Raw genomic sequence first — 25,911 nt, forward strand, 5'->3', positions numbered from 1 at the left:
CTACTGCTGTGAATTGTAATGTAAATATCTGATGTTTCCCATGGTTTCAGGTGACCCCTGAGAAAAGAACATTCATTCCCAAAGGGGTCTCGACCCACAGGTTGAGAGCCCACTGCCATAAATGGATAAAGCTTCTCCTTTACTAACTCAGAATAGAGAGTCAACTTCAACAAAGGTCTTGATAGGGAACCTAGAGGACATAGCAATGGCTATGGAATTTTTTATGTTTTAAAAGTTTACCCAGTACCTGTATCAATATATTTTACATCGATGGAATCTGGTAGCGACCACACTCTAAGCATTCTTGATCCCAGTGTCTTTCAACCAGCATGATAAAGGATGGTTTACATTGTAAGTGACACTGGGGGAATCTTTGTTTTAAACTTTGAATGAAACTGGCCAAGGGTCAGGCCTGTCTCCTGGGCAAGGAGACACAGCATTGCCTCTGCTAGAAGTTCTCATTTGAAAGGCACTCATGGGTAAGACCATGCCTGGAGAACACACCTATGAGGTAAGGAAGGCTGACGTGAGTGCTGCTCACAGGTGGTTGCCCTGGAAGGGGAGAGGGTCTCTGCAGACAAAGCTCGTTTGGATCACCTTACCCACAAGCACTAAGTGTGTGGCGTTGAGTGATACTTGGTATCGTGCTTGCTTCTTGCACTAAAGCCGTCTCCTTCTGACACCTTTAGTTTCTATTCATTTTAATACCAGGGCACATAGACACTAACAGCTATATCTTTATTTTCTAAGATTCATGTACTTTTCTATTGCAAGTCAGCTGTGAACAAAGGCATCGGGAGCGTGTACTCAGTGCTGGACCAGTTGTGATGAGTTGCCCTACACGAACATGAAGCTGGGACACTCAGAGACTCGAAGGCAAAGTTCAGACACTGAAGACAGCACACAACAGCTAAGCATAGTTCAGGAGCTCATCCGCTAGTCACACTCTTTTTGAGGCTTACTTTTGGAAGTACAGAACAAAAATCCATCCTGAAAGAGAAGAGGTTGACAAGATTATTCTGGAAGTTTCTTCCCTTGTGGATCTTGACGTCTCCCCTCTTTAGGAAATACCTGTATCTAGAGATCAGACTAGGAATGAAACCTCGAGGGGAGAGAAATGAGCCCCCCAATGGCTCCCTTTTAAAGTTTTCCCTTAGTATAAAGTAATTTTCCCTTTACTTAAACCCAAGACCCAACCAAGCTCTCCTTTCTCAGTTCCTTCCCCACTTTCTTTTTCCATTCTTCAGGTAAAATCCAAACATGCTCATCCCTGTGACGTTTGAAGTTTATTTAGAAAAAGAAACTATTCATTTATTATTATGGGGACAAGCCTATACCACAGTGCACACATGGAGGTCAGAGGTCAACTTTGTGCAATCAATTTTCCCCTTCCACATTTACTTGGGTTCTGGGGATCAAACTCAGGTTTTGAAGCTCAAACGGAATGCACCTTTACCACACTGCTGGTGGCCCTGCCACGGAGCCAGGAGTCACGCAACTGGGCAGGGGGAGCAGAGTAAGAGTGAGGTAGAGGCATAGCCAAACCCCCAAAATCTCATTTGGAGACCGTCAGGAATAGGACCGTTCCTTCCCTGCTCTGGGCCTGTTTGTCCAGGTGCATGTAGCCTTTACACTCCCCACCTCTGCCAACCCCGAGGCAGTCCTTTAGCCTGGAAGCCAGGTTACAGGTTAAACTTCCTCTCTCCTTAGAAGGTCATATCCCTCAAGCACCTGGAATTCCTCTTCAGGCAAATAAGGCATTTCCAGAACCCTGGCTCTGGCCAGTGGTGTTCATTCACCTTGAAAGCCTCTACCCACCCCCCAAAGGTTTAAATAGCCCTGTTTCCCCGCCAGAACAGGCGCTGCACTGGGTAGCACCCTGTGATAATGGTTTGCATATTACTGGGAGGCTGTGTCTAGGAATTGCAGCAACTCATGCCTTCTGCAATTGTTACACGTTAGGAAGAGTGCCATAAGGTGTAGGGGGAGGCTGTGCAGTTGAGGTGGCTGAAGAGAGTCCACTTGAACCTGGCTTTCTGTAAAGGCTTATCAGGCTGAGGACACAAGGAATTCTTCGACTGCAGCTAGTTTCCTTCCAGTCAAACTTACCAGGCTAAGCTTCTTAAATCTTGGCTTCCATTACTCTCAGTCCGTTCAGCTCGCCCTAGGCTCTCATGTGCCTCTACCTGCAGTTCTAACTTTGTCATCTACAACTTTTCCTGTTTGAGCATCCTGCTCTCTGTAAGTCATGCTGTTGAGTCAAAATAGGAATTTGTCTAGAGTTTTTGCTGCCCACCCTTCCAGGATGTGAACCCATCACCCTAGGTCATTACAGTACCTGCTCCAGACTTCTTAATGTCTTCTTGTTACAACGGATAGCTTTCTTCCAATCTTTTGACGTGGCCTTTCCCCCTTTCTTTAAAAACTCCTTTACAGTCAGCCAAGCTCCCGCCTCATTCTGAATGCACTTTTCTGAGGATCCTGTAAGAAAAAGACAGGCCATTCTAGGACCCACCTGGATCCTCTGTGACTTTACCTTTGAGCCTCCTCACTATGGCTCTCCCCCTTCCCAGGGCAAGAGGAGATTCTTTTGGGGTGGGAGCAGAGGCTCCCTCCCAGCCTCAGGGGACCATAATCCCTACAGGCCATTGAGGGAGCGGGAGACACCGCAGGGACAGTGTTCACTTCACAGGGCTTGTAGGCAGCTCCGTAGGAAAGTCTACAAACTCCTTCTTGGGAATCCTTTTTGTTGTAGCTTTTGTTTTTTTTTCCCCTTGTAGCCTGGCTAGCGGGATCTGCTTCTTGACAAGTTACCCAATGGGCACACTCTTCCCTTTTCAGCCCACCCATCATCCAGGGACCAGAGAACATCAGAAGAACAGGCACTCACCTTGCTTCAGTTTCTCTTTGAACAAAGTCCCTCTGGCCTCACCACAGGTCACAGAGAGTGTAGGAGAGAGAAAATCCACAGCATCGTCCTTGGACTTTTCTGGAACTGGGAGAAGAAACAGACTTTGGTAAGTGAAGTGATCTGCACTGAGAGATGAGGTCCACCGTCACTGCCCAACTCTGGATGGTTCAGGATGAGTCTGCTGAGTGCACCTGGAAAGATCTGGCAGCTCAGCGCCTCAGAGCAGGGATCTCAGGTTAAGATTCGATCGAAATATTTGTGAAAGGGTTTAAAACAGCTGTTGGTAGTTCCTGCTTCCTTCCCCTCCAACCTCATGGTGGAGGCGTGGAGAGTTCATGCAGGGCTGTCTCTTGGAGACAGAGGAAAATGCCGTAAATGTGTGTCGAGTTTGAGGTTGATATAAGAGAAGAACAATGCACCGTGTGTGTGTGTGTGTGTGTGTGTGTGTGTGTGTGTGTGTGTGTGTGTGTGTGTGTGTAAAAGGAAAGAATGGTGTTGATATGAAGATGCTAATTACCATTAATTACTTTGGAAAGATGGCTCCAGGGGTGTTATGCCATGGAGCTCCCAGGAACAGAGGGCATGGATCTAAGTTGCCTCAAAGAGTGTCCAGCTTTGGAGGAGCCAGGCCAGCCTCCAGGTTAGCGAGTGGATAAAGGTGTGGGCTGGTTTGTCCCACCACTGTCTCCAGCATCCTTTCAAATCCAGCACAGTAGATGAGAATCTGGAGCGAGGCAGATTCTCCTCAGCTCTGCAGCTTCTTGGAAGAACCACTGAGGTTGCCGCTGTTACCAACTTCAGTGGGCGGTTTGCCCCTATCAGATCCTAATTTGATGGAGAAGCAGAGTGACAGGTAACCCTGAACTACTATTCTAAACCCTGTGGGGTGGGCAGATTAGCATAGTGTGGGGGATCTTCCTCGGTTCTCTGTCTCCATGGAAACGCCTTTGCTAATTCCCTATAGTAAGTATAGCTGTAAAGAAGACAGACGTCCTGAATATGCTCACAACAGATGAGGGGGTAGTGGGGGTGTGGGAGTGCTGTGAGCAACAAGTTACCATGCAGGGTCAGGCTACGAGTATTACCCCCTCTTTTGCCTGTTGCAGGTACCTCTTGTATCCCAAATGCAATGGGCCTTTAGTTCTGAGGACTTCTGAAGCCACATCTTCTGGTGACTTCTCACTGGTGCTGAGTTTGGCCTCATTTGCCCACTTCAGTTCAAGGCCTTTAACGATGGAACCTGAGGGGCAGCCTGTGTGTGATGACTTCAGCACCAGCCAGCCTTATTCTAAGGGAGCTGCGGCAGCTGGTTTAGGCCCTCATTAGCGTGAGCAAACAACCGGGAGCATGCAAGGAAGCAATTAAAGATAAAAAACAATTTCCTGATGTGAAAAGCTTCTATGGAGGAAGGCTGATAAGGAAGGGGAGAAATGGAATGGAAAAAAACCCCTAATTAGTCACCCAAAGACCAGCTCATGGATGCTTCCAAAACACAGGGAGACATGCTAAGGTGATGGTTACACCCAAGAAGGTGAAACACCAGGGATGACCTGTGCACTTTATGACCCATGGACCAAGGGGGAGGGTGGAAGTGGGGTGGCTGGAGGTGTCCTAGACAGATTAAGAACATCAAGAACTGCATCATTCATTCCGGCAAAAAGAAGGCAAGGATCATCCATGTAATACATGGGGTGAGTGGCTCAGACGTGGGGACAGTGAGGAACAGTGACAGTGTGTGAGGAACTGGCCCAGGATGCAGACGAGTTCTTTCTCTGTCATCCAAAATGTCTCAACAGGAGGAAGGTGCCAGTTGATGGGGTGTGTGGCGCCTCCTAGGTTGCCCATGCTCCAGCGGATGGCTCCATACCCAGAATTAATTGGATTCAGTGAGAGATGAACATGGGAGGGGGATGTGCCGGAAGTCAGGGGAAGCTGTAGGAGGAAAGAGGAAGTGGGCTTGACCAAAGCAGACTGTATATATGCATGACTTTTTTGAGACAGGGGCTCTCCGTGTAACGGTCCTGGCTGTCCTGGAACTTACTATGTAGACCATGCAGGCCTCAAACTCAGAGATCAGCCTGCCTCTGCATGTATGATTTTTTTTTTTGGCTTTGAAGATTTATTTATTTATTTTGTATATGAGTACACTGTAGCTGTCTTCAGACACACCAGAAGAAGGCATCAGATCCCATTACAGATGGTTGTGAGCCACCATGTGGTTGCTGGGAATTGAACTCAGGACCTCTGGAAGAGTAGTCAGTGCTCTTAGCCGCTGAGTCATCTCTCCAGCCCCATGTATGACATTTTTAAAGGATAAAGGAACGTATAGTTTTTAAAATGCTAAAATTGGCTCAGTAATACTCCTAATAGTGCAAGCACCCTAGGCCAACCTAGAAGTCATAGCTCATGGTAGACGCTAAGCCGAGGGACAACAGTCAGCATAAGCCTGGGTTCCTGCTTCCTCAAGTGTTTCATAAAAAAGGACTAAAGAGGCATCTGGGATTTTTCGCTTTTTCATTGTAAAGACAAAAAGCATTCAGAAGCACCTACGTGGATCTTAGCTCCTTTGAATCTTTTACCTTTTTACTTGAGTCCGATCATGACGATCAGATGGCAATACGATGGGCAAGCGCTTTGTTAATATACCAACTTATCTCATCCGAGCAAGCCTCTGCATAAGGTCCCGGAGAAACAATCCGCCGTAAGCGCAGTTCAAGAACATTCCAGCAGAGGGCAGCATAGTCCTTGGTACGGACATTCATAGTGTTCTGGCATCCTCCTTGTTCTGATTCGTTAGTTGTTTAAGTATAAACAGAGGCACAGAGGAGCCGGACACAGGACAGAAAACAAGACTGATCCACTCCTGACTTCAAATGCCTCTCACACAGTAAACAGGAGGCACACAGACAACTAACCAAAACTCTGAAAGAGCCGTGACGAGAACTCCCTGACAGCAAGTTACATGTTGGAGACGTATGCCCTGCCCCTGCCCCTGCCCCTGCCCCTGCCCCTGCCCCTCCCCCGCCCCCGCCCCCGCCCCTGCCTTGAAGGTAATTCCTTGTAGAAGCGATACTTATTTAAGGTAGTTCATATGGGTGTGGAGCAGAGAGGGAGCAGGAAGTTGAGATTTGTGGTGAGTATGAGGAAGAGGTGGTAGTGGTGGGGAGCACACTGTGCTCCGCGCTAGCTCGATAGGGATTAGTCTGCGGCCTGTCTTAGGAAAGGACAATTATAATGCTGACTAAGAAAAGCCAAAAGGAAGAACTGGAATCAGCAAAGCAGTGAGATGCTGGCTGCTACTGGGAACTGGGAGAGTGTCCGAGTTGCAGGAAAGCACGGAACATGGATGAGAATCCCCAGTGGTCTGCAAACCCCGGTTGTTCAAATAAAAATAAAGGAATAAAGAGAAAGGCAGAGGGAGAGGAAGGGGAGGAGAGAGATTGTGGGGGAAAAATAGAAGACCTCAGAGCTACGTAGGTGCTTGTTTCTTAAGGTAAGCAGTAGCTTTTGTGGGCCAGAGATGCGTGGTGGGACCAAGAGTTAGCGCTGATAGTAATGGGGCTTGCTATGTAAATCTGGCAATTTTAATCGGATTCCAGGAGCTCAAATAAAGGTGCAAGGAGAGACCAAACTCTGCAAAACTCATTCTCTAACCGCCGCATGCACCCTTTGGCCCACAAGTCCTTTCATAACGGTGCAGGTTGCTTATGTGTAGTGTTATGTCTGTATGTGGGTGTTTTGTTTTGCTTGCATGTTTAGCTGTGTACCACAATCATGCCTAGTGCTCCTGGATGCCAGAAGAAGTCATTGTATCCCCTAGAGCTGGAATTTAGGACAGTTTCTAGCCACCATGTGGATGCTGGGAGTCTGAAAAAGCAGCCAGTACTCTTAACTTCTGAGCTGTCTGCCCCGAGACTGGATTTCTAGAAACAACCCTGACTCACAAGCTGGAGATTTTCAGTGTAGGGCAAGCAATATTCTCAAGCAGATTCTCAGCAGCAGTGATGCTGTCCTCAGTGGGGGCAAACATTTCCCCCTTTCAGGAGGGGAAAAAGATAACACCACACACACACAGTCCATGCCTGTCTATCAGTAAGTAGTCTTAAGCTATCATGCATGGGAAGGTTGTGGTGGGAAAACAGACACCCAGAGGGCTCCTTGGGCAGTGAAAGCCTGGCTTAGAGAGTGCTGCTGTTAGTGTGGGCGCCTGCTGGCTGCATCCTGAGACCCAGGCTCCCTATCCTTACCGTGTATGGTTCTTCCTGCTGTGTGGGGCCTCTTCTGAGGCCTCTTTCTAGCCCTTGGTTTTGATGCTTCCTTGCTGATCTCTAGAAGAAAAAGGAAGAAATGTTATTCCTTGCCTGTGGACGCTCCATGAGAAGTCTCCCAACCTCACAGGGCCTCTCATACTTCAGAGCCGAGCACTGCAGACTCTAGGCTGCCTCCTCTTCCCAGGGTGGGAAAATGGGAAAGTTAAACATAAAATACTTCTGTCACGTCTCCAGAGTCCACAGTTGGCCGAAGAAGACTGTGTATGGGCCTATGTTGCCAGTTCACTATAAAGTTCAACGCTTTCCAAACGTCTGAGGCCTTATAAAATCTTATTTGAGTAGCAGGTCCATCTGAGATGGGGAGGCAGGTTTAATTTGAGTACTTGGTAGGCAGGGATAAGTGTATCTCTCTGAGTTTGAAGCCAGGCTGATCTCCACAGTGAGTTTGAAGTCAGCTAGGACTACATAAACAAACAAACAAACAAATCACTATATCAAAAAAAAGTAAGGTGGGTAACGATTTTGTTTGTTTGCTTTTGGGAGACACTCGTATGGTTCTTACCATGTGGCTCTGACCGGCCTGAGGCTGAGTATATAGACCAGGCTAGCCTCAAAGAGATTGGATACAAAGAGATCCACCTGCCCCTGCTTCCTAAGTGCTAGGATTATAGGCACGGGCTATGCTATCACGCTCAGCTGGTGTGACATTTTATTTTAACAGAGAGCAACAGTGGCAGAGACATGGATTCAGAGTGTAGCTGACAGGTGATGGGGTAAGAGCACGGGGTGCCCTCACAGAGGACTGGAGTTCCATGTAAGGCTAGACCTTCTCCTCTTCAGCCACAGCAATCCATCAGGTGCATGAGTTCAGAAGCAACTGTTAAGAATCTACCTGTGGGGGCTGGGGATTTAGCTCAGTGGTAGATCGCTTACCTAGGAAGCGCGGGCAAGGTCCTGGGTTCGGTCCCCAGCTCCGAAAAAAAAGAACAAAAAAAAAAAAAAAAAAAAGAATCTACCTGTTTCTCATGAAGCCCAGCATCACTGAGAGCTGTGGGAACACGGACTGACACCTGTCTTCTAATTTTGTTTTTGCTTCAGAAATAATTTTCTCCTACACGGTTGGTTATGTGACCAAATTGTTTCACTTTAAACAAAGCTTTTTTTTTATTGTTTTTAATTGTGAATAAAGGAGAAATATGTAGACATAAACAACACAGACGTGGACCTTGGGAAGTTCTTAGTAATCTTTAAGGTTGCAAAATCTAAAGGGTTGACATGCTCTGCCTTAGGTCTCAGCTGGGGTGACCTGTGGCTGTTTCTTTACCGAAAACTCCTCCTCTGAAGTGGATATTGCTTCTCTTTGCCCCTCTTCTCCCCGACCCTCATTCTCTTAATGTCTCTTTGCTAACACTGAGGTCATGCCCCCCCCCCATGCCAGCTCCAAGAGACCCTCCTGTGCTGAGCCTTTCCAATGGCAGGTGCCACCCTCTGCCTTACCTTGAGAACTGGATGTCTGGGCACAGCGAGTCCTTTCCCTCAGAGTCCTGGTCACTACCTTCACGTTCCTAGTTGAGTCATCCTGATTCAGAGTCCTCTGCCCCACCACCTTGAGCTTCTCCTGAACTCCAGGTCCAGGTGAGGCCACTCCTGGTGAGACAGACTCATGAATGGTTTAAATGGCAGTTCCCAGGACCCACCCTCCCTCCCTCCCTCCCTCCCTCCCTCCCTTCCTTCTTTCCTTTCTTCACAGACTTCGCATTCTACCTCCCTTCCAGATCGCTGTACCTCACTTTTACTGTTTTCTCCTATGTGCACCTCACTTTCTCCCCCCAAAGTCATCACATTCTCCCGCCCCAGGGAGCTCTCATAAGAAGTAACCAGGTAGCCTGGTAGAGCTGGTGCATCCCTTTAATCCCAGCGAGTGGGAGGCAGAGGCAGAGACAGGCAAATCTCTGTGAGCTTTGATTTCTTGAGGTCAGCCTGGTTTACAGAGCAAGTTCCAGGACAGCCCGGGCAACACAAAGAAACCCTGTCTTGAAAAACAAAACCAAACCCAAACCCAAACCCAAACCCAAAACAAAAAATTAGCCAAATAAATATGGAACGATTGGGGATGGGGGGGTGATTTCTGACTGGTTTCTAAGACTCATGAACCACGAGGCCTGGGATACTTCAGGGGGTGAGGAAGGGCCTTCCTTCCATGTAGCTACCCATGTGCAGACAGGCAACATCCAAAGGCCACCAGGCACCTTTTGTGGGTGAAGTAACGAAGGGACAGCCCTATGCCTGCCATTGAAGGCAGCTTCTGGGCGAGCCACCAGAGAGGCTGCGGAGGCCCTGAGGTTCTGCAGTGGGCAGGACTGGTGGAGTAGTGGCCTTCGCTGAGGAGAGGGAGGACAGGGCACTTTTTCCTGTTGGGACTGTGGAAGCTGCCTCCCACAGGACAGCCACACTGCACTGGCAGGAGAGCTCCTCTCAACAGCTTCTCTGGGGCTTTTCCTGTGAATTACCTCTCAGGGCGAGGACCCAGGTTCATTTGCCCTTTTTCTGAAAGTAGCATAGTTTACTTACTCTCCCTTTAGTTGGGAAGGTTGGTTGCCCTCCTAAAGTATGTAAAGAGGAAACCTGATACTCTCTACCCTTCACCTTGGACTGTGTAACCTGCCATCAGGACAGGATTCCAGTCTGCTCCAGTTGTGAAACAAGTCTGGTGAAATTTAAAGCCAGATCACTGCGCTGCCTAGAACTCCTGTGTGCCTATCCAGTAAGTTCAGAACAAGTGGCAACAGATCCACAGCCCTGCCAGAGCCCCCTCCAGCATCCCCCAGCCCTGCCAGAGCCCCCTCCAGCATCCCTTTCAGCATCTTCTTACCCATCATCTTATGTTGAGGGGGCTTTTTTTTCTGCCGTCTTCTTTTGGAATTTGACCAGATGCAACTTTTTCTTTTTCTTGCTAAGAAGAAAAGAGAACAGTCTTTTATAGTCATGTAAAGCTTTCAAACTTTTTTTATTTAAAAAATTAAATTATATTTTTGCTTATTGTGTGTACACGTGTACACTTGTGTGTGTGTGTGTGTGTGTGTGCACATATGTGTGTGTCTTAACCCTAAGCCATCTCTCCAACCTCAACCCCTAACCTTTTTAAAGGATCAACTGGGAAGGAAGGAGAAATCAGAGGTTGAACTAGAAGGAACAAGCTTCAAGGACAGGTATTAAAATGAGAATTCTTTGAATCAGTTATTGGGAAATTAAGCTAGGGTCAGATATTGGTAGGGTATGGATGGCTTTTGGACATGAGAAATGAAGAATTTGAGAAGGGAAAAAAATAACCAGACGTGAGGAGATAAAGACGTAAGTGGCTGGAGTAGTGGATGGCTTGCCTGCTACCCATGATGCCTTGAAGGTATCCAGGATCATGGCAAGATCTGAGGCGGGAGAAAACAGACTTGGAAGGCTTCTAGGAAGCAATGGGGAAGCCAATGGATGGCAGTATCAGATAGATCACAGTGTTTTTATCATCATCGCCATCATCGTCATCATAGTCATCATCAACATCAACATGATATTTTGGGTATGTGGAGGTTGTACACATGTTCTTTGGTTCACATGCAGAGGTCAAGAGTCATTTTGTAGGAGTCGTTTCTGTTCTTCTGCCATATGGATTTCAGGGATCAAATTCAGATCACCAGGCTTGGTGGCAGGGACCTCTAGCCAGCGAGCCAGGACAATAACAGGTTTTAATTGAACGATGACACCTCAGAGTAGACGATGGGAGAAGGCGAGATGGGAGTAGGCAGCCAGGTGGACATCCAACCTGCTTGCTACTGTGAGGTTTAAGTGACGATGACACCTGCATATGACTTACCAGGAAGCGGTGTCCTCCGGGGCGGGGAGGAGAGTGTACCAGTCACACTAAGCAATTGTGGATAGGAGTTCAGTGAATTTGAGCAATGCTTGGGTCAATATGTCTAAGTGCCTTCTTGTCGCCTATACTTTTCACAAGGCCTTTGAGGAAGGCAGAGTGAGAAGAAAACGAGGAAATGCTGTGTCATTGCAGAAACAGGGATGCTGGGATGCGCCGCAGCTAGAACAGGGAGCATGGCACAGGAAAGGATGGCTGTACCTTTCTTGTTTGCAGGTGTGCAGGGAGCTTCCTGGGGCACTTCCGGGTCATTTGGTGCTGGAGAATTATCTTGAACCACTGGCAAAAGAAACAGAATTCACACCAGAAGTCAGAATGGACTGAAGAGAAAGTGCAGAGGAAAGCCAGTTGGAGAACTCGAAGAGCAGGGAGGGAAGCAGGGATCTGCCAGCCCATAGGGCTCCACCTTGACCTGACCCCCTTAGTTTAAGTTTTAAAGTTTTATGTCTATGGGTGTTATGCCTGCATGTGTGTCTGTGTACCACGTGTATGCCTGGCTCCTGCAAAGGCCAGAAGAGGGTGTCAGATACCTTGGGCTTGGAGTTACAGATGGTTGTGAGCGACTATAAAGGTGGTAGGAGTTGAATTCAGATCCTCTGGAAGAGCAGTCAGTGCTCTTAGGCACTGGACCACCTCTCTAGCCCTCACCGCTTTGTTATTGTTACCTATGCATCTGCTAACAGCAAATTCATTATGAAATTTGGCTTGCTTTGATGCAATAAGAAAAACAGAGGGGGCTTGATACCACAATAGGTAAAAAGGTCCATCTCCTTAAGGCTGTCTGTTGTTTATGCAATATTATGAAAATTGTCTTAAATTCTGACTTCTTTAGGGTCAGGTAACTGGGTCACATTGTAAACTGTCTACGGCTTTTGTGGTCATTTCTTTCTTTTCCTATCATTTTAATATCATATATTCTTAGTACTCTGTACTATGTAGAATTGACTAGTACTGAAAGACAGTTCCCTCACTCAGCTGAAGTCAAGGAAGGAGAGCCAGCCACATCAGCGACATCACCCACCGCTGGGGACAAACGGGATTCCTGTCATGCATTTTGTTGAGGCTGTCAGTTTGAGCGTCAGCCATTGCTGTGAGCTCATCACAGCTGCAAGGTCACACAGTCCAGCCCTACCTTGTCCTCTGCTCTCCTGGAGCCCACTACGGTCTCTTGTGGCTCTATTTGGAATCGTCTGCTTGTTGACACCAATCAATCATTTAGAGTCTAAGTCTAGCAGGTGTGAGGGGACTTTCTGATTGGTGGATCCAGAAGTCTGCCTTTCCCGTCCTGCCTCTTTGCCTTCCCCACAACTCTACATCCCAAGCTTGGGTGAGGAGCGGGAAGCTCAGCTGAGATAGAAATAGACAGCCTCATACCAAGAGGACTCCAATGGCTTTTCTTTTTGGTAGGAAAGTGGAGGTGAGCATAAGCTGTCCCAATGAAGACTGCTAAGAGTTAGGTCAGCCTTAACCAGCATTACCATGCATGGTGCCAGGAGAACCCGGAGGCTGTGCTCCTGAGTCATCTCGCTTGTTAGTCTTGGATGTTAAGATGTCTTTGACAACTGGAGGAAGAAGGAAAAGGGTGGGTTACCAAACTGGCTGTCAGGGAGGAGAGTGGATGGTGTACATGCCCAAAAGGAGGACGCTAAAGTCAAAGGCAAGTCACCTGCTTCGGGTCCTGAGGGATGGTGGGGCATCTCTTGAGAGTCTTCCTTATCTTTTCTCTGGTGATCTCTTGAGGACACTGAGCAGAGGGAAGAAAAAGAATTGAGGATTTCAGGATGAGCAGGTGGGGCCAGAGTGGTAAAGAGAACAGTGATTCTAACCAGTAAGGGAGGCAGGTGGCCAGGGGATGGTAGGATACAGAAGGGACTGAATAGTTTAATAGCAGGATTATTTCTTCTTCTTCTTCTTCTTCTTCTTCTTCTTCTTCTTCTTCTTCTTCTTCTTCTTCTTCTTCTTCTTCTATTCTTCTTCTATTCTTCTTCTTCCCCTTCTTCTTCCTCCTTCTCCTCCTCCCCTCCTCCTCCTCTTCTTCTTCTCCTCCTCCCACCTCCTCCTCCTTCTCCTCCTTTTCTCCTTCTTCCTCCTCCTCCTCTTCCTCTTCTTTTGAAAATGTAGATGATGAAATCTTCTATTGACATTACCTTTCCAATTATGTTAACTTATTTGAATGGCAAGTATCAGAGGAGTGGAGGAAAAGTTATTGAGTTCAGGCTCCTTTATTCTCAGTCCTGCAGAGCAAGGAGTCCAGACTGTGTATCTTCGGCAATATCAGGAGTACATCCTGATATAGTTAATGTAACTAAACTTTATTATTATAATAATGGTTTAGGGAAGGCGAGTGGCATAAGTCTGGAAGTTCAATTAGATCTAATAGACATAAAAATTTTATATTTTCTAATAATGTTAATAATAAACATATGTCTTAGAATCTGATTCAACTAAAAATAAATAAAGGGGCTGGGGGTGTAGTGCAGTGGTGCAGTGCTTATTCAGTGTCCAATAGGCCCTCGGTTCTACTCTTAACACACTAAGAAAAGAAAGGGACGAGAAAGGCTGAGACTCAAAGGCTTCTGCATCTAGGGAGGGGAGAGAGGGAGGGAGAGGAGGAAGAGGGGGAGAGGGAGAGAGAGAGAGAGAGAGAGAGAGAGAGAGAGAGAGAGAGAGAGAGCCTTATATCTACCAGGAAAGTGATCTTCCACTGAGCTAAACCCCAGACCCACACCAGCATTTTTGATGGTTGGTTTGCGCTGTGAGTCAAAGGACAGCTCTCTCTGTTTCCCTCCCCTTCTTTCTCCTGAGGTTCCAACCACAGCTTCTCATCTGGCATGTTCATCTCCCTCCACAGCCCAGTCAGTGTCACTTTGCACAGTGCCCGTGGAAGGGCTGGGCATCCTTTGCTGGTCTTCTTTCTGACCATGTATCAGTTGTAGCTGTTGAATTGTTACTGGCAGCTGAAGGAGGGAAAACCCACAGGTTGCAGGGAAGAGGGGGAATGGCCTGAAGCAGCAGTTCTCAACCTGTGGGTTTCGACTTCTTCCGCAAACCTCTTTCTCCAAAAAATATTTACGTTGCGATGCACAGCAGCAGCAAAATTACAGTTATGAAGCAGAAGCAAAAATAACATGATGGTTGGGGATCACCACAACAGAAGGAACTGCATTAGACTGTAGTAGCATTAGGACGGTTGAGAACCACTGGTCTGAAGGCTCAGGAAAGGTGAAGCACCAAAGGAAGGGCAGAAGCCGGAGCGTCCAGGCTTAGGAAGAAGATGCTCTGGGATCCGGGCCTCCCGGGCCACTGGCAGCACTTGCGATTTTCTTAGAAAGGGTTGTATGAAGGTGGCTGCATAGAAAGGAACAGATCAACAAAAGACAGCAATTTGGGGTTCTAATTGACAGGAAGCCAGCATCCTAGGTAGGGTTACAGGCTGTTGGACAGACAGGAGGGCTCTGTTTCTTGCCTGGAGTGGTTTTTCCTTCCCGAATGTAGCCAGGGAGAGGAGCAGCTGGGTGGGAAGGGCTGGGCTGCTCATCCAGGATCTCAGTGATTTGCAGTGAGGTTGTTCCGGGGTCACGGATTCTCAGTCCAGAGGACAGATGACTTGGTGGCAATGCCTGGGATCGGGGCTGTGGCAGCAGAGTCTGAAAGGAGCACCCTTCTGCTGGGTTGGTTGAGGCTCCAAGTAGGGTTGGTGCGGGTCTGTTTCTCCCTTCATAGGCATTGCCAACTGGAATTAGCAAAGGAGCACATGTCAGGACCCCGGAGATTCAGAAGTTATCTGGCAGATAGGACTGCCTCCTGTATCTTTCCCCACAGGACCGGAGGCAGAATTACTGATTTTCCCAGGTGCACAGAACGGGTTCATCACCACAAGTGTTCACCTGTGGCCTCTTGTGACTTTTATTTATTTGGGCACTCAGTGCTACTTAGTCCCCAATCCAACACCAAAAATGTGTTGACCACATAGAAATCTACTACTGTAGAAGGTCCCTAAAATATATACGTATATAAATGGAATTTAAAGGGAGCTATCATACAGTGAGGGAGATAATGCCCTAATAAGATACCATAGGATACAGAAATGTAAAATGGTCCAGAGGTTCCTCCTACCCCTAAACATTACAGGCCAATGCTATTGACTACCCTCCACAACGTAGTGAAGCTGGACCTGTCAATCACACTCCAGGGTAGGCCCATGTGCAGGGTTAGTTGACCAATACAGAATGGACTCCATGCTTCTTGTCTGTTTGATTTGGTTAGATTTGGGTATTTTAAAGAGAGAAAGACTAGGAAGTGAGGTGGGTAGTGTGGGAGGATCTGAGAGAAGTTGAGGGAAGGGAGATGATATGACCAATATATGGAAAATCTTTTGAAAAAAGACTGCAAAAATAAATAAATGAGTGGAAAAGAGTTAAGCAAAACTGGGTTTTAACACATTAAAATTGGACATTTTGAATCCAGGGATTTAATTTTCTGTAATTTGGGTTTCATAAAAGTTAGTTGTGTGAAAGGTTTAATTTTTATAAATGTCTCTATTCATTTTATTATTATTTTATAATTTACTTATTTTATTATTATTTTAATAAACAAGCATATCTTCCTGTACTAAATGAAACAAAACTTCCTTACCAGGTTCCATTGGGACCTTATGGTTTCTATTCACTTCTGAGGTTCCATTGCATCCTATGATCTGGCCACATCTATCTGACCGCCCTAGGATCTTCTTCCTCCTCCCAACACCAGGCCCTTGGCTTTCCACACACTGCTCCCTTGAATAGATTGGGGCTGGTTTCTAGTAAGACTGTTCTTTGTCACTTATTTCGGAAGTGATGATACCTTGACCCATGAACAGGAAATGACATGGATACCAACAAAGGCTCAGAACAAAACCACGGAACTGCACAGCCACGGAGACGCTTAAGTCCTGCTCAGATGAACTTAGGGCATCCCTAAGTCCCTTTCTCCTGGCCCTGCTGCAAGGCTTAAAGGTGAAGATGTCCCTCAGCTGCTCTCTCAGCTTAAGGAATCCTCCTTCCCCCAGAGAGGAGCCTTTTGACAGTGACATGTCAATAGTGAGCAAGGCCAATGTCACAGTGCAGTGTGACTGGGGTCTCTTCTCACTATTCTCCGGTAAACTGACTCTCTGTTGGGTGTGTATTCTCCAATCTCAAGTGGCTTTATTGCCTGGTTCTCTTACTCTCACTCCAACCCCCAGACCTGTGGCTGACCCCTTGTGTTCCTTTATTTACCCAGTTCTGCAGTCTAGATGCCAAATGTCCCCTCAAAACTTAGGGTCTCAGGTGACACTACAGGGAGACGGGATGACTCGAAGAGCTGGGGCTGAGAGGAGGTGTTAGGTTATTGGGGACATCTCTAGAGGGGATTGTGGGATCCAATCCTCTCCTTTCTCCATTTTTAGAACACACAGTGAACAATTTTACTTGTTTATACATTCCTGCTATGATACACTATATTGCTAAAGGCTCAAAGTGTATGACAGGTCAGAGTCCCCTGACTTTTTCTCACTGTAAGTAGATTATCATAGGCATTTTGTGACAGAAATAAAAATCTGACAAGTGATCGTGGAGTTACCTCTGAACTTCCCCTCTTTGTTAAATGCAGCTAACAATGATGTCACAGGTGGTTTTAAGGTCATGTGAAATGATCATACAAAATGTGTGGGGCCCTCACACTGTCACAAAGAGATAGATATTGAATTCACGCCCCCTCCCCCCATATTGGGTTCTGACATTTCTGCTGCCTTATGTGTTCCCTGTAGATGCTCCAATAGTTCTTATTTTCAAGATGGGTGTGTGTAATGGCTCACTTTTGTTACACCAGTACTTGGAAAAAAGGCTGAGGTAGAATGATTATATTTTAGGCCACCCTGGGCTACATTTTGGACTCTGTTCCAAATGAACAGCTATTCCTGCACTAAAATTCATTGAATAGCTGCATCAGAAACATCTGTGTCCTACAGAAATTCACCTTGGGGAAACTGAGGTCAGCGTCAGTCAGGTCTACCCCTCCAGCAGCTTTTGTGAGCGAGTGTGACCTACGCCTTTACACAGGGAAAGCAGGCACTGGAGTGTATGTTCCACACTGGCAACAAACCCAGGCTTTTACTGTGGCAACACTGTGCATGTTGAAAGGATTGGAGAAACCACATTACCATTTCTGAAGCTTCTACAAATTGCCCCCAGACTGGGGTATTCCCGTAGGTTGACTTTGCTGAACAATATCAGCAGCATCGATGGGTCGAAAGTCTGCTCCAGACTGGTGAGAATATTGTGCACCACTTTGGATAGAGGGACCAGATTTTGACAGGCTTCCAGAGATTCCTTCAAAGAGTGGATCAGAGGGTTAGTTTGAATGATTACTCATTGAGCTGAGAGCTCTACATTTGTGGTTTTCTGTATCATAAGAAAGCTACTTTGGGGCTGCTGAGGATGGCTGAGTGGGTAAAAGTGTTGGCCCTCAAGTCTGATGACACGGGTTTGAACCCTAGGTAGGATCCATAGGTGGAAGGAGAGAACAGATTCTACAAGCTGCCCTTCAACTTCACTTGCACACCACAGCAGATGTGTGCCTCACACCCAAATAAATAAATTGTAGTACTTTAAAATAATATAAAAGCCAGGCTTGGTGACAGGAGCCTTTAATCCAGCATTCAGGAGACAGGCAGTCAGATTGCTAATGTTTTCTATTGAGGCCATTCTGGTCCACAATGGGAGTTCCAGGACAGCCAGGGCTGCACAGAGAAATCTTGTCTCAAACAAAACAAAGCAAAACAAAACTGCCAAATTTAAGAAATATTCTTTTTTTAATTTAAGAGGAAATTTAGTATAAAATGTAGTTAAATCTTCAGGAGACTGAGTCATGCAGGTCTCTGAGTTCAGTCAGTACAGTGAGTTCAGCACAGTGAAGCTGAGTCAGTGATCTGGGAGTCAGTGCAGTGAGTGCACTGCAGAGGAGCTGAGTCAGTGAGTGGAGAGTCAGTGCAGTGAGTGCACTGCAGAGGAGCTGAGTCAGTGAGTGGAGAGTCAGTGCAGTGAGTGCAGTGCAGAGGAGCTGAGTCAGTGAGTGGGAGTCAGTGCAGTGATGCAGTGCAGGGGAGCTGAGTCAGTGACTTGAGAGTCAGTGCAGTGAGTGCAGTGCAGAGGAGCTGAGTCAGTGAGTGGGAGTCAGTGCAGTGATGCAGTGCAGAGGAGCTGAGTCAGTGACTTGAGAGTCAGTGCAGTGAGTGCAGTGCAGAGGAGCTGAGTCAGTGAGTGGGAGTCAGTGCAGTGAGTGCAGTACAGAGAAGCTGAGTCAGTGAGTGGAGAGTCAGTGCAGTGAGTGCAGTGCAGTGGAGCTGAGTCAGTGAGTGGAGAGTCAGTGCAGTGAGTGCAGTGCAGAGGAGCTGAGTCAGTGAGTGGAGAGTCAGTGCAGTGAGTGCAGTGCAGAGGAGCTGAGTCAGTGAGTGGAGAGTCAGTCCAGTGATGCAGTGCAGTGGAGCTGAGTCAGTGAGTTGAGAGTCAGTGCAATGAGTGCAGTGCAGTGGAGCTGAGTCAGTGAGTGGGAGTCAGTGCAGTGATGCAGTGCAGAGGAGCTGAGTCAGTGAGTGGAGAGTCAGTGCAGTGAGTGCAGTGCAGAGGAGCTGAGTCAGTGAGTGGAGAGTCAGTGCAGTAAGTGCAATGGAGTGGAGCTGAGTTCATTCATGAATTCATGCAGTTCAGTGCAGGTCAGTAGAGGCAGTTGAAGCCAATGAATAAAGAGCCCAAAGATTAGAACAAATTGCCAGTTAGTTTGAGGCCAAGCAGAGCAATTCAGTGAGAAGCTGAGAGAAGCCATATTGAATCAGTCAGCTTGGAGAGGAGTTGGAGCCAGAAGAGCTGAGTTGAACCTGCCAGCCAGATTTTAGAAAGAACTAGAAAAGGTGAGTTTATTCAGCAGAAAGCCTCTGAGATGACAATTACATGCAATTGTAAAAGCTAATGTAAATATTACATTTTACATTCCCTGAGCTTGAAATTAAAAAATCCAATAAATAAATAGATAATAAAATAAAAAACAAAACCAAATTGAAAAAAACAAACAACAAAAAACCCCACCCAAACGATGTACCAAGCACTACATTCGTACAAATAGCCATGTCTTCCAGTGCCTGCCTTACATCAGAATGAACTGGGGAGCCTGCAAGACAGTGCATCAGGTAAAGGCGCTTGCTGTCAAGTTTGATAACTAACCTGAGTTCAGTCTTCAAGATCCGCATGGCAGAAAGAGAAAAACCAACTCCTACGAGTTCTCCTCAGACCTTCATACTCATGCCTTGGCATATGTGCACACCTGTGCACTCTCACACAGACACATCACAACAAATGTAATGTGATGTTTTGTTTCAGAATGACCAACGCTCCACATGCTCTTAGACGGTGGGACAATGGCTGAGCATTGGGTTAACAGCATCTTGGTGCCAGAAAAATATGTGACATTTGGATCCTGTGACCGTGAATTTATTTGAAGAAAGATCTTTGCCACTGAGGATGCTGAGACACGATATCCTGGATTAGAGCAGTGCTTAAACCAAGTGTTCTTATCAAAGGAAGAAAGAGGAGAAGACAAAAGAGAGAAGACGACATAGAGGTGGAAAGAGATGGCAGTGGACTATTAGTCTAAGAACTCCAGGAGCTTTCAGGAGCCACCAGAAGCTAAACAGAGGCAAGAAACATATCCATCTCTGAACCTCTAGCACCTACAATATACCCTGTCCCTAACACAGCCCCAAGACACCCTTTCTCCCAACCATCTCTTTCTGCAATAATGATCATGGTCAATTGGGCCTTCCATGTTCTAGGAGCCCTGGTGGGTTGTGGTCAGAGATCTCAATACTGGAACACATGTAATGAGGACTGGGCTGCTTTGTGGAGGGCCCACAGGCCTCACCTTGTACATTCGCTCAGTGATGAAGGAATTGTCTCGGAGTGCTTCAAAGAAGGGGAACGGCTTGTTGATGGCATAGGCGATGTCCAGCTTCGTGTATATGAAATGCTGAAGAAGAGCCTTTTCCAAGGCCTTGGTCAGGGTGAACATCCTATAAAAAGAGGCAGGCTGAGAAAACAGAGGCAGAAGGTATCAGGAGCATGGGGGAGTGGCTCTCTGCATAAAATGGGTTCTCAAAGGTAGACATTCTAGTCTTCAGGCATCCCTTAGCAGTCTACAGAACAAAATCTTGCTAAAAGACCCATTGGTAGAGGAAATAAAGGTGGTGCCCAGCAACCAGAAGCCGAGAGGGACAGACAACAGCACACCACCATCCTGAAAGGGATTTTAAAAGTTAAAGTGGGTTTGGAAACATCTCTTATTCACTGAGTATGTCCTATGTGCAGTCTTTGTTCCAAGGATATCATAGGTAGTAACTTATTGGAGTTCACGAAGCGTTGCAAGATGGCCACTGTCATCACAACTACCTAACTGGAGAACTCCAATGCAGACAGAGGTGAGGTAAGTGACCCTCATGCTGGATCATGTAATGTGGAGGGGGCTGAGTACCAATTGAACTTGACTTTCTAGTTGCTGGTTTACTATTGAGAAAGTGCTTGGCCACAGTTGAGTCTATATAGAGAGAGTTGAGAATAGATGACCTGGGTTAGAACAGATCACTTTGCAGTGTGGCTGAGCACATCTAGTGCCAATGCTTACGGGAAAGGGACCACCTGACATGTGGAGCTAGAAACCTGGTAATATTTAGACACTGAAGAATCACTCACAGCATTTTGAGGTAAGCAGATAACACAAATAGAATCAGGAAGGACATGAAAATTAGGATTGGTCAAAGTCACCACTTGGTTTTATGACCCCATTTCATTCTTTGGGTCAGACCTGTGTCTTCTTATGGGCTGTTTATAAAAATCGACTGCTTCCAGACCATGAGAAAATAACCAGTCAGTTATAACAGGAAGAGAACTTCCTGGTGACAAACTGTTGTAAGAAGGCAAGCCCTAGTAAATCTTGCAATCACGGAGGGGTTGGGAGGGATTGGCAGTGGGGGGGGGATGGAGCCCAGGACCTGTGCATCATAGGCAAGTGCCCTATTGCTGAGCTACATCCCAGCTAAGAGTAAAGTCCTGCTTGTTTGTTTCTGTGTTTGTTTTGTCTTAAACACAAAGAAGACAAGGGCCCCCTTTCCTCCTTTTTAAACAGAATATTACTGTAATATATATTTCCAGGAATTTAATTTCAGCATCAAATTAAGCAGTCTGGTCCCTTTCTTCTTTCCTAGTCCCTTAAACTTAGCAAGAAAAACTTGAGGAGAAAACAAAAAGAAGACAATTTCACAGGGGAACTGTGGAACGGGGAGGTGTGTCATGGACCGTTCAGTCCTGAGGAAATTCAGGCAGACAGGGGACAGACAGGTGGGTGAGAAAGCTGTTGAGGATATGCATGGTGGGGGGGCAGCATGAACATGTGCTCTGGGCGCCACTTAGGATGACTTGTTATAGAGCAGCACTCAGGCCTACACTGTGACAGCTTTGTCATTTGTCACCTGCCGCAGTTTCTGAAGTCAGACCAACAGAGGTTAAGTACCTAGCCCTAGGACACCAATCTACAGTAGAGTGTGTCTGTCTCTGATACTTTGTTTTTCCCTGTGCAAGATACTGTACCTCAAGCCTGAGGAAATGGTACAAGCCTTTAATGCTAACCCTGGAGGCAAAGGCAGGCAGATCTCTGCCAGTTCCAGGCCATCCTGGTATGTACAGTAAGTTCCAGGACACTCAGGGATACACAGTGAAACCCAGTCCTCAAGAGGGGAAAAAAAAAAAGATCCTGTGTCTCAGATGCCTGCATTCAGGTTTTTATTATGTTAAGGGCCTTACAAATAAATTAGGAAAAGACAGACAAACATCCATTAGGAAAGACAAAGCCCCAAACACAAGCAAACAATAAAATGAGCATCATTACAATGAATGCATAATTAAGCTGGGAAAAGTCAGACAAGTGGGAAGGCCTTGATAGCGCATATTCAAAGTGACCAGGAAAGAAAACAACAGCCACCCTCCCCAGTAGGGTAGAAATGGAAAGCATTTCAAGTGTTCTGTGGCTCATTTGGTAATCAGGGTCGCCAGCAGTAAAAATTAAATTCCCTTGAATCTTCATGCGCAGTAATGTATTTCAGTGAAATGACCATGGATTAAAAACAAAACAAAACAAACATACAAAAAAAAAATCCATAGCGTGCTAGAGAGAAGTATGGAGGCTTCTCATTTTCTCTTTCCCAATAGCTTCATAATTAGGCAAATGTGGGAGGATGATGACGACACTGCCCACCGTGGGCAAATGCAAGGTCCAACCTGGGGAACATGCACTGGACACTGTCCCCAAAGCCTCTAACTTTCAGAAAAAGAGTTGGGTGTATGGACCTCACTGCCCTCCCCTCCCTTCCTCTTATCCACATCCACTCCAGGGTCGAGTCTCTGGAAAGGATTACTTAACAAAGAGAGAGCCTGGGGACTCTCGGGTACAGCAGATAAAAGCTGACCCCAAGAATCTGGAATCTAGCTGCAGAGCCCAAGAGCAGAACGCACCTGGATGCCGGGTTGCCAACGGGGATCTCCCAGGTTCTCCCAGGTCACTCCAGGATTAATTAAGAGGTTCCTGGATCCTGCCTGGAAAAGCCAGCCAGCCTAGTCTGGACCCGAAGTCCTAGAAGCACCGAGAGGAGTCAAGTTTCAAGAAAAGAAAACGAAAGTGATCTCAGCACACAGAACAGGAAGCCGGACACGCCAATCCCGCCCTCCACCCCCAACCCCTCCACCCCTATCTCCTGCCTTGTGAGGCTTCCCAGCATGGTTAGAATTCTGGGTTTCAGTGGCATTACTGGGAATCCAGATCTGCCCGGAGTGGAGTGACAGGCAGGGAGGCTAAGGACCAGCATTGGAAAACACGGAAGGGGGTGTCCACTGTCGCCTTCCCAACCTGGGGTTCTGTTCCTCTAGTGGCCGCATTGTAACCTTTTTGGAGGAATGAAATGTTTTCAAGCTGGATTGGGGTGAAGGTTACCCTGAAGAAGTTTGCTAGAAACCATTAAATTAATAGCAGCAGCAGCAGCAGCAGCAGCAGCAGTAACAACAACAACAACAACAATAACAAAACAACAACAACCAGAGCTAGCATTTTGAAATGTCTAGAATTCATTAGGATCAGTATGTGAGAAAATTGAAGTAAAACAAAAGGCAACCAAGTGACTCTCTAATGAGAAGTCTTCAATTGAGAAGTGTTCTGAGTAATATTTCCCAAGTGTATTTAACCCACGAGGCCCCCCACCCCCACCCCAGGACATCCATGAAGCCTCTGGGGCTTTAGATTTGAACCAAGGCTGGCCCTCCACAGGACAGAGTCTCTGTACTTCCTATGGGGACATATACCAATGGTAGAATTTGCAGTCAAGTACAGTCAGAGCAGTAGGCTTGGCGCAGAGTGTCTCAGGGATGGGGACTGAGGGAGGAAGGAAACAAGGCAAGTCTGGTTAATACAGTGTGTGTGTGTGTGTGTGTGTGTGTGTGTGTGTGTGTGTGTGTGTGTGTGTGTGTGTCTGTATGTCTGTCTGCACAAGAATCACAAGTATGCTTATGAGCCAGAAAATTACCCACCCTCGAGAAACCTTTAAAGCAGGAAAAACTCTTACATCAGACAGATGTGAATAAGGGCAAAGGTTTTATTGGGAGCCGCACATACTGAGAACACGGTAATGATGGTAAAACCTCACCTGGCTGGTAATTCCCACCAAATGAGAGCCTATTAGAATTACCCATTTTTAGCACGGTTTTATTAGATACGTAAGATGCCTTCATTTAAAGTGATGATTTTGGTGAACTTTACCACATATTATCATGCCACAGTGATCACACAAGCCAAGTCCTCTGCCCCCCTAAAATCCCCTTTCTTGGCAGAAAACCCCTTCCCAGATTCCAGCCCTAGGGGAACCATGGATTGGTGGTTACACAGCTAAGTCTGGCCGGGGTGGAGATGTCTATAAATGAAGATGACCTTTTTTGGTATGTGGTTTCATTTGCATCCCTGTACTCTTGGGACCTGTTGCTGCAGGAAGTAATTTGTTCCTCTTTAGCAGAGGTCTGAGCCTGGAGCCCTGCACAGGCCCTCATCCCTGGCCACCTTATCTCTGACTCAGTTTTGCCTGCATTTCCAGTCTTCCGTTAGTTGTTTTTGTTTGTTTTGTTTGCGTCCTCAGTCCTGTTTCTTATCTTTTCACGCAAGCTAGTTTCTCACACGGAAGGAGAGTGGCGCTAAGTGCAAAAGGTGTGCAGAATAAATGTAAGGCACCCCTTCTTTAAAACTGTATTGTCCCTGGCTGAAGCCTTGACTGTGACCCACTTCCAAATTCCACGAGATGCCTCTGGTTCTCAAGACCACGGTGAAGTTGCTGGAGCCCTGTCTTGCTTCACTGTCAAGGTCACACCTATGCAAAGCTGTCCCGCCCTGATTCTCTGCACTTGCCTTTGGTTGGTGGAAGTGTGTGGGTGGGGATGAGGGGGGAGGTCTCTCACTCCAGCTTACATTAAAGTCAGAAGCTCGGAAACAAAGCCACGCCTTCTGGCTTTTCCTACTCTGCTGTTCAAATATCAGATGCCACCTCCTCTGGTTCTGACTCAAGGGGCTGCCGGGACAGCCACAGGCCAGAGAGACTGCGGACGACCTACTCTTCCTCATCCTTCCAGGCACCACCCAGCAAAGGGCAAAGGAGTTCCTTCCTTTACTAACCAGCCAGCTGGCCTCAGACAGCTAGGAGCTCTTAGCTGAAACAAACCCTCCCACCTTCTTTCCTTGGAGGGCAGCAGGGGTCCCAGGTTTCTGGGGACTTGGGCTGTCTTTGCTCCTCCCCTGTGGGGCAGAGCCTAGTGGGGGCCAGTGCGTTAGTACAGTGATGTCATAGTTGAACAATTTCACTTTCCTTTTTCTCCTCTTTGGAGGGCTCCGAAGGAGTTCTCTCTGGGCTTCCCAGAGTCTCAGAGCGGGGGTTCAGTCTGCCCTGAGCCAAGTTCAGGGTCCCTTGGGGTCTGCGTAGGGGATGGCAGGAGGAGACAATGGACTCAGCAGCAGGTAAGTCCCATCCTTTCTCTTGTCTCTTGTCTCTGCTAAGATCTGTGTTGAAATGTGTTACTAGGGCCACCCAGGCTGGGACCAAGGCCCACTGATATTTGAGACTGAGCTCATAAGGACACGAAGAACTGGGAAAAGCAGGCTTCATCGCGGGTAGGCTAGCTGTCAGAGAGTCCTATGGTTACCCCCCAACTCACCCCACTTCATTTCCTTGCTCCTGTCCCAGAGCTTGTCTGGCGCGCTGTGGCCTTCCGGTGTGGACTTCCTGGGAGCTCTTGTAGGAGTGGCTGGTTCACTGTGACTTCTGGCCTCTCATCTCTTTCTAACCCTCACTCTAAAGGACAGCTCTGTCCAAGGAAGATCATTTAGAATAAGTTCAAACCTGATCCTGTCGGTTGCCAGTCTTCCCAGGTTAGTGGTTGTGGACAGCCCTGGCCTGAGCCCACATGTCCTACTTAGGTCAGGTCCGGGAGTTTCATCTCTCAGTTGGAGGAAGTGAGAGGGAGGAGGTGGGGAGTGGGTGTTGCTCTTAACCCCTTCTATTCCTGATGGTTACATAGCTGGTTAGAAATAGATGCAAATTCGCTTTGTCTCTCTGTCTCTCTGTCTCTCTGTCTCTCTGTCTGTGTCTGTGTCTGTCTGTCTGTCTGTCTGTCTCTCTCTCTCTCTCTCTCTCTCTCTCTCTCTCTCTCTCTCTCTCTCTC

The 25,911-nt window shown here is 47.1% G+C and overlaps 2 protein-coding genes across 60 annotated transcripts in view; one reads left to right on the plus strand and one right to left on the minus strand.

The window, feature by feature from the left end:
- Positions 1-717: 717 nt before the first annotated feature.
- Sp110 (SP110 nuclear body protein) lies at positions 718-25,544 on the minus strand. 10 transcript variants are annotated; one of them, XR_015628586.1, is made up of 14 exons: positions 22,675-22,833; positions 20,036-20,183; positions 17,283-17,451; positions 14,571-14,837; positions 12,771-12,848; positions 12,583-12,666; positions 11,306-11,383; positions 10,055-10,135; positions 8,680-8,829; positions 7,159-7,239; positions 3,439-3,736; positions 2,891-2,995; positions 2,339-2,481; positions 718-990 (listed from the first exon to the last, which is right to left on the minus strand). XR_015628586.1 is itself a non-coding variant. In NM_001446486.1 (14 exon segments), coding segments are annotated over 12 exon segments (1,437 nt in total). In that variant the 5' UTR covers position 20,183; positions 22,675-22,792; positions 25,405-25,544; the 3' UTR covers positions 718-936.
- Sp140 (SP140 nuclear body protein) overlaps positions 24,694-25,911 on the plus strand; it is a 50,316-nt gene continuing 49,098 nt past the window's right edge. For 34 of the 50 annotated variants that reach the window (XR_015628667.1, XR_015628666.1, XR_015628665.1 and 31 more), the window contains 1 exon segment: positions 24,694-25,207. Coding sequence is in view for 30 of the 50 variants with exons in the window: in XM_087566407.1 (XP_087422533.1) it covers positions 25,176-25,207 (32 nt within the window). In the remaining 20 variants the exon portion in view is untranslated. 50 annotated transcript variants of the gene reach the window in all.

The sequence above is a fragment of the Rattus norvegicus genome, chromosome 9 (genome assembly GCF_021556685.1).
Source record: "Rattus norvegicus strain SHRSP/BbbUtx chromosome 9, alternate assembly SHRSP_T2T, whole genome shotgun sequence".
In the NCBI taxonomy this organism is placed as follows: Eukaryota; Metazoa; Chordata; class Mammalia; order Rodentia; family Muridae; genus Rattus; species Rattus norvegicus.

What these genes read in the sequence shown, in the direction of transcription:
- Sp110 (NM_001446488.1), bottom strand. Translation starts at nt 20,182, where the DNA reads ATGTTCACCCTGACCAAGGCCTTGGAAAAGGCTCTTCTTCAGCATTTC. An exon ending in CCCTCAACATAAGATGATGG is followed by an intron (nt 8,830 to 10,054) that starts GTAAGAAGATGC and finishes CTGTCTCACCAG; the next exon opens with GAGTGGCCTCACCTGGACCT. An exon ending in CATTAAGAAGTCTGGAGCAG is followed by an intron (nt 991 to 2,338) that starts GTACTGTAATGA and finishes CTTCTCTTTCAG; the next exon opens with GATGGATTTTTGTTCTGTAC.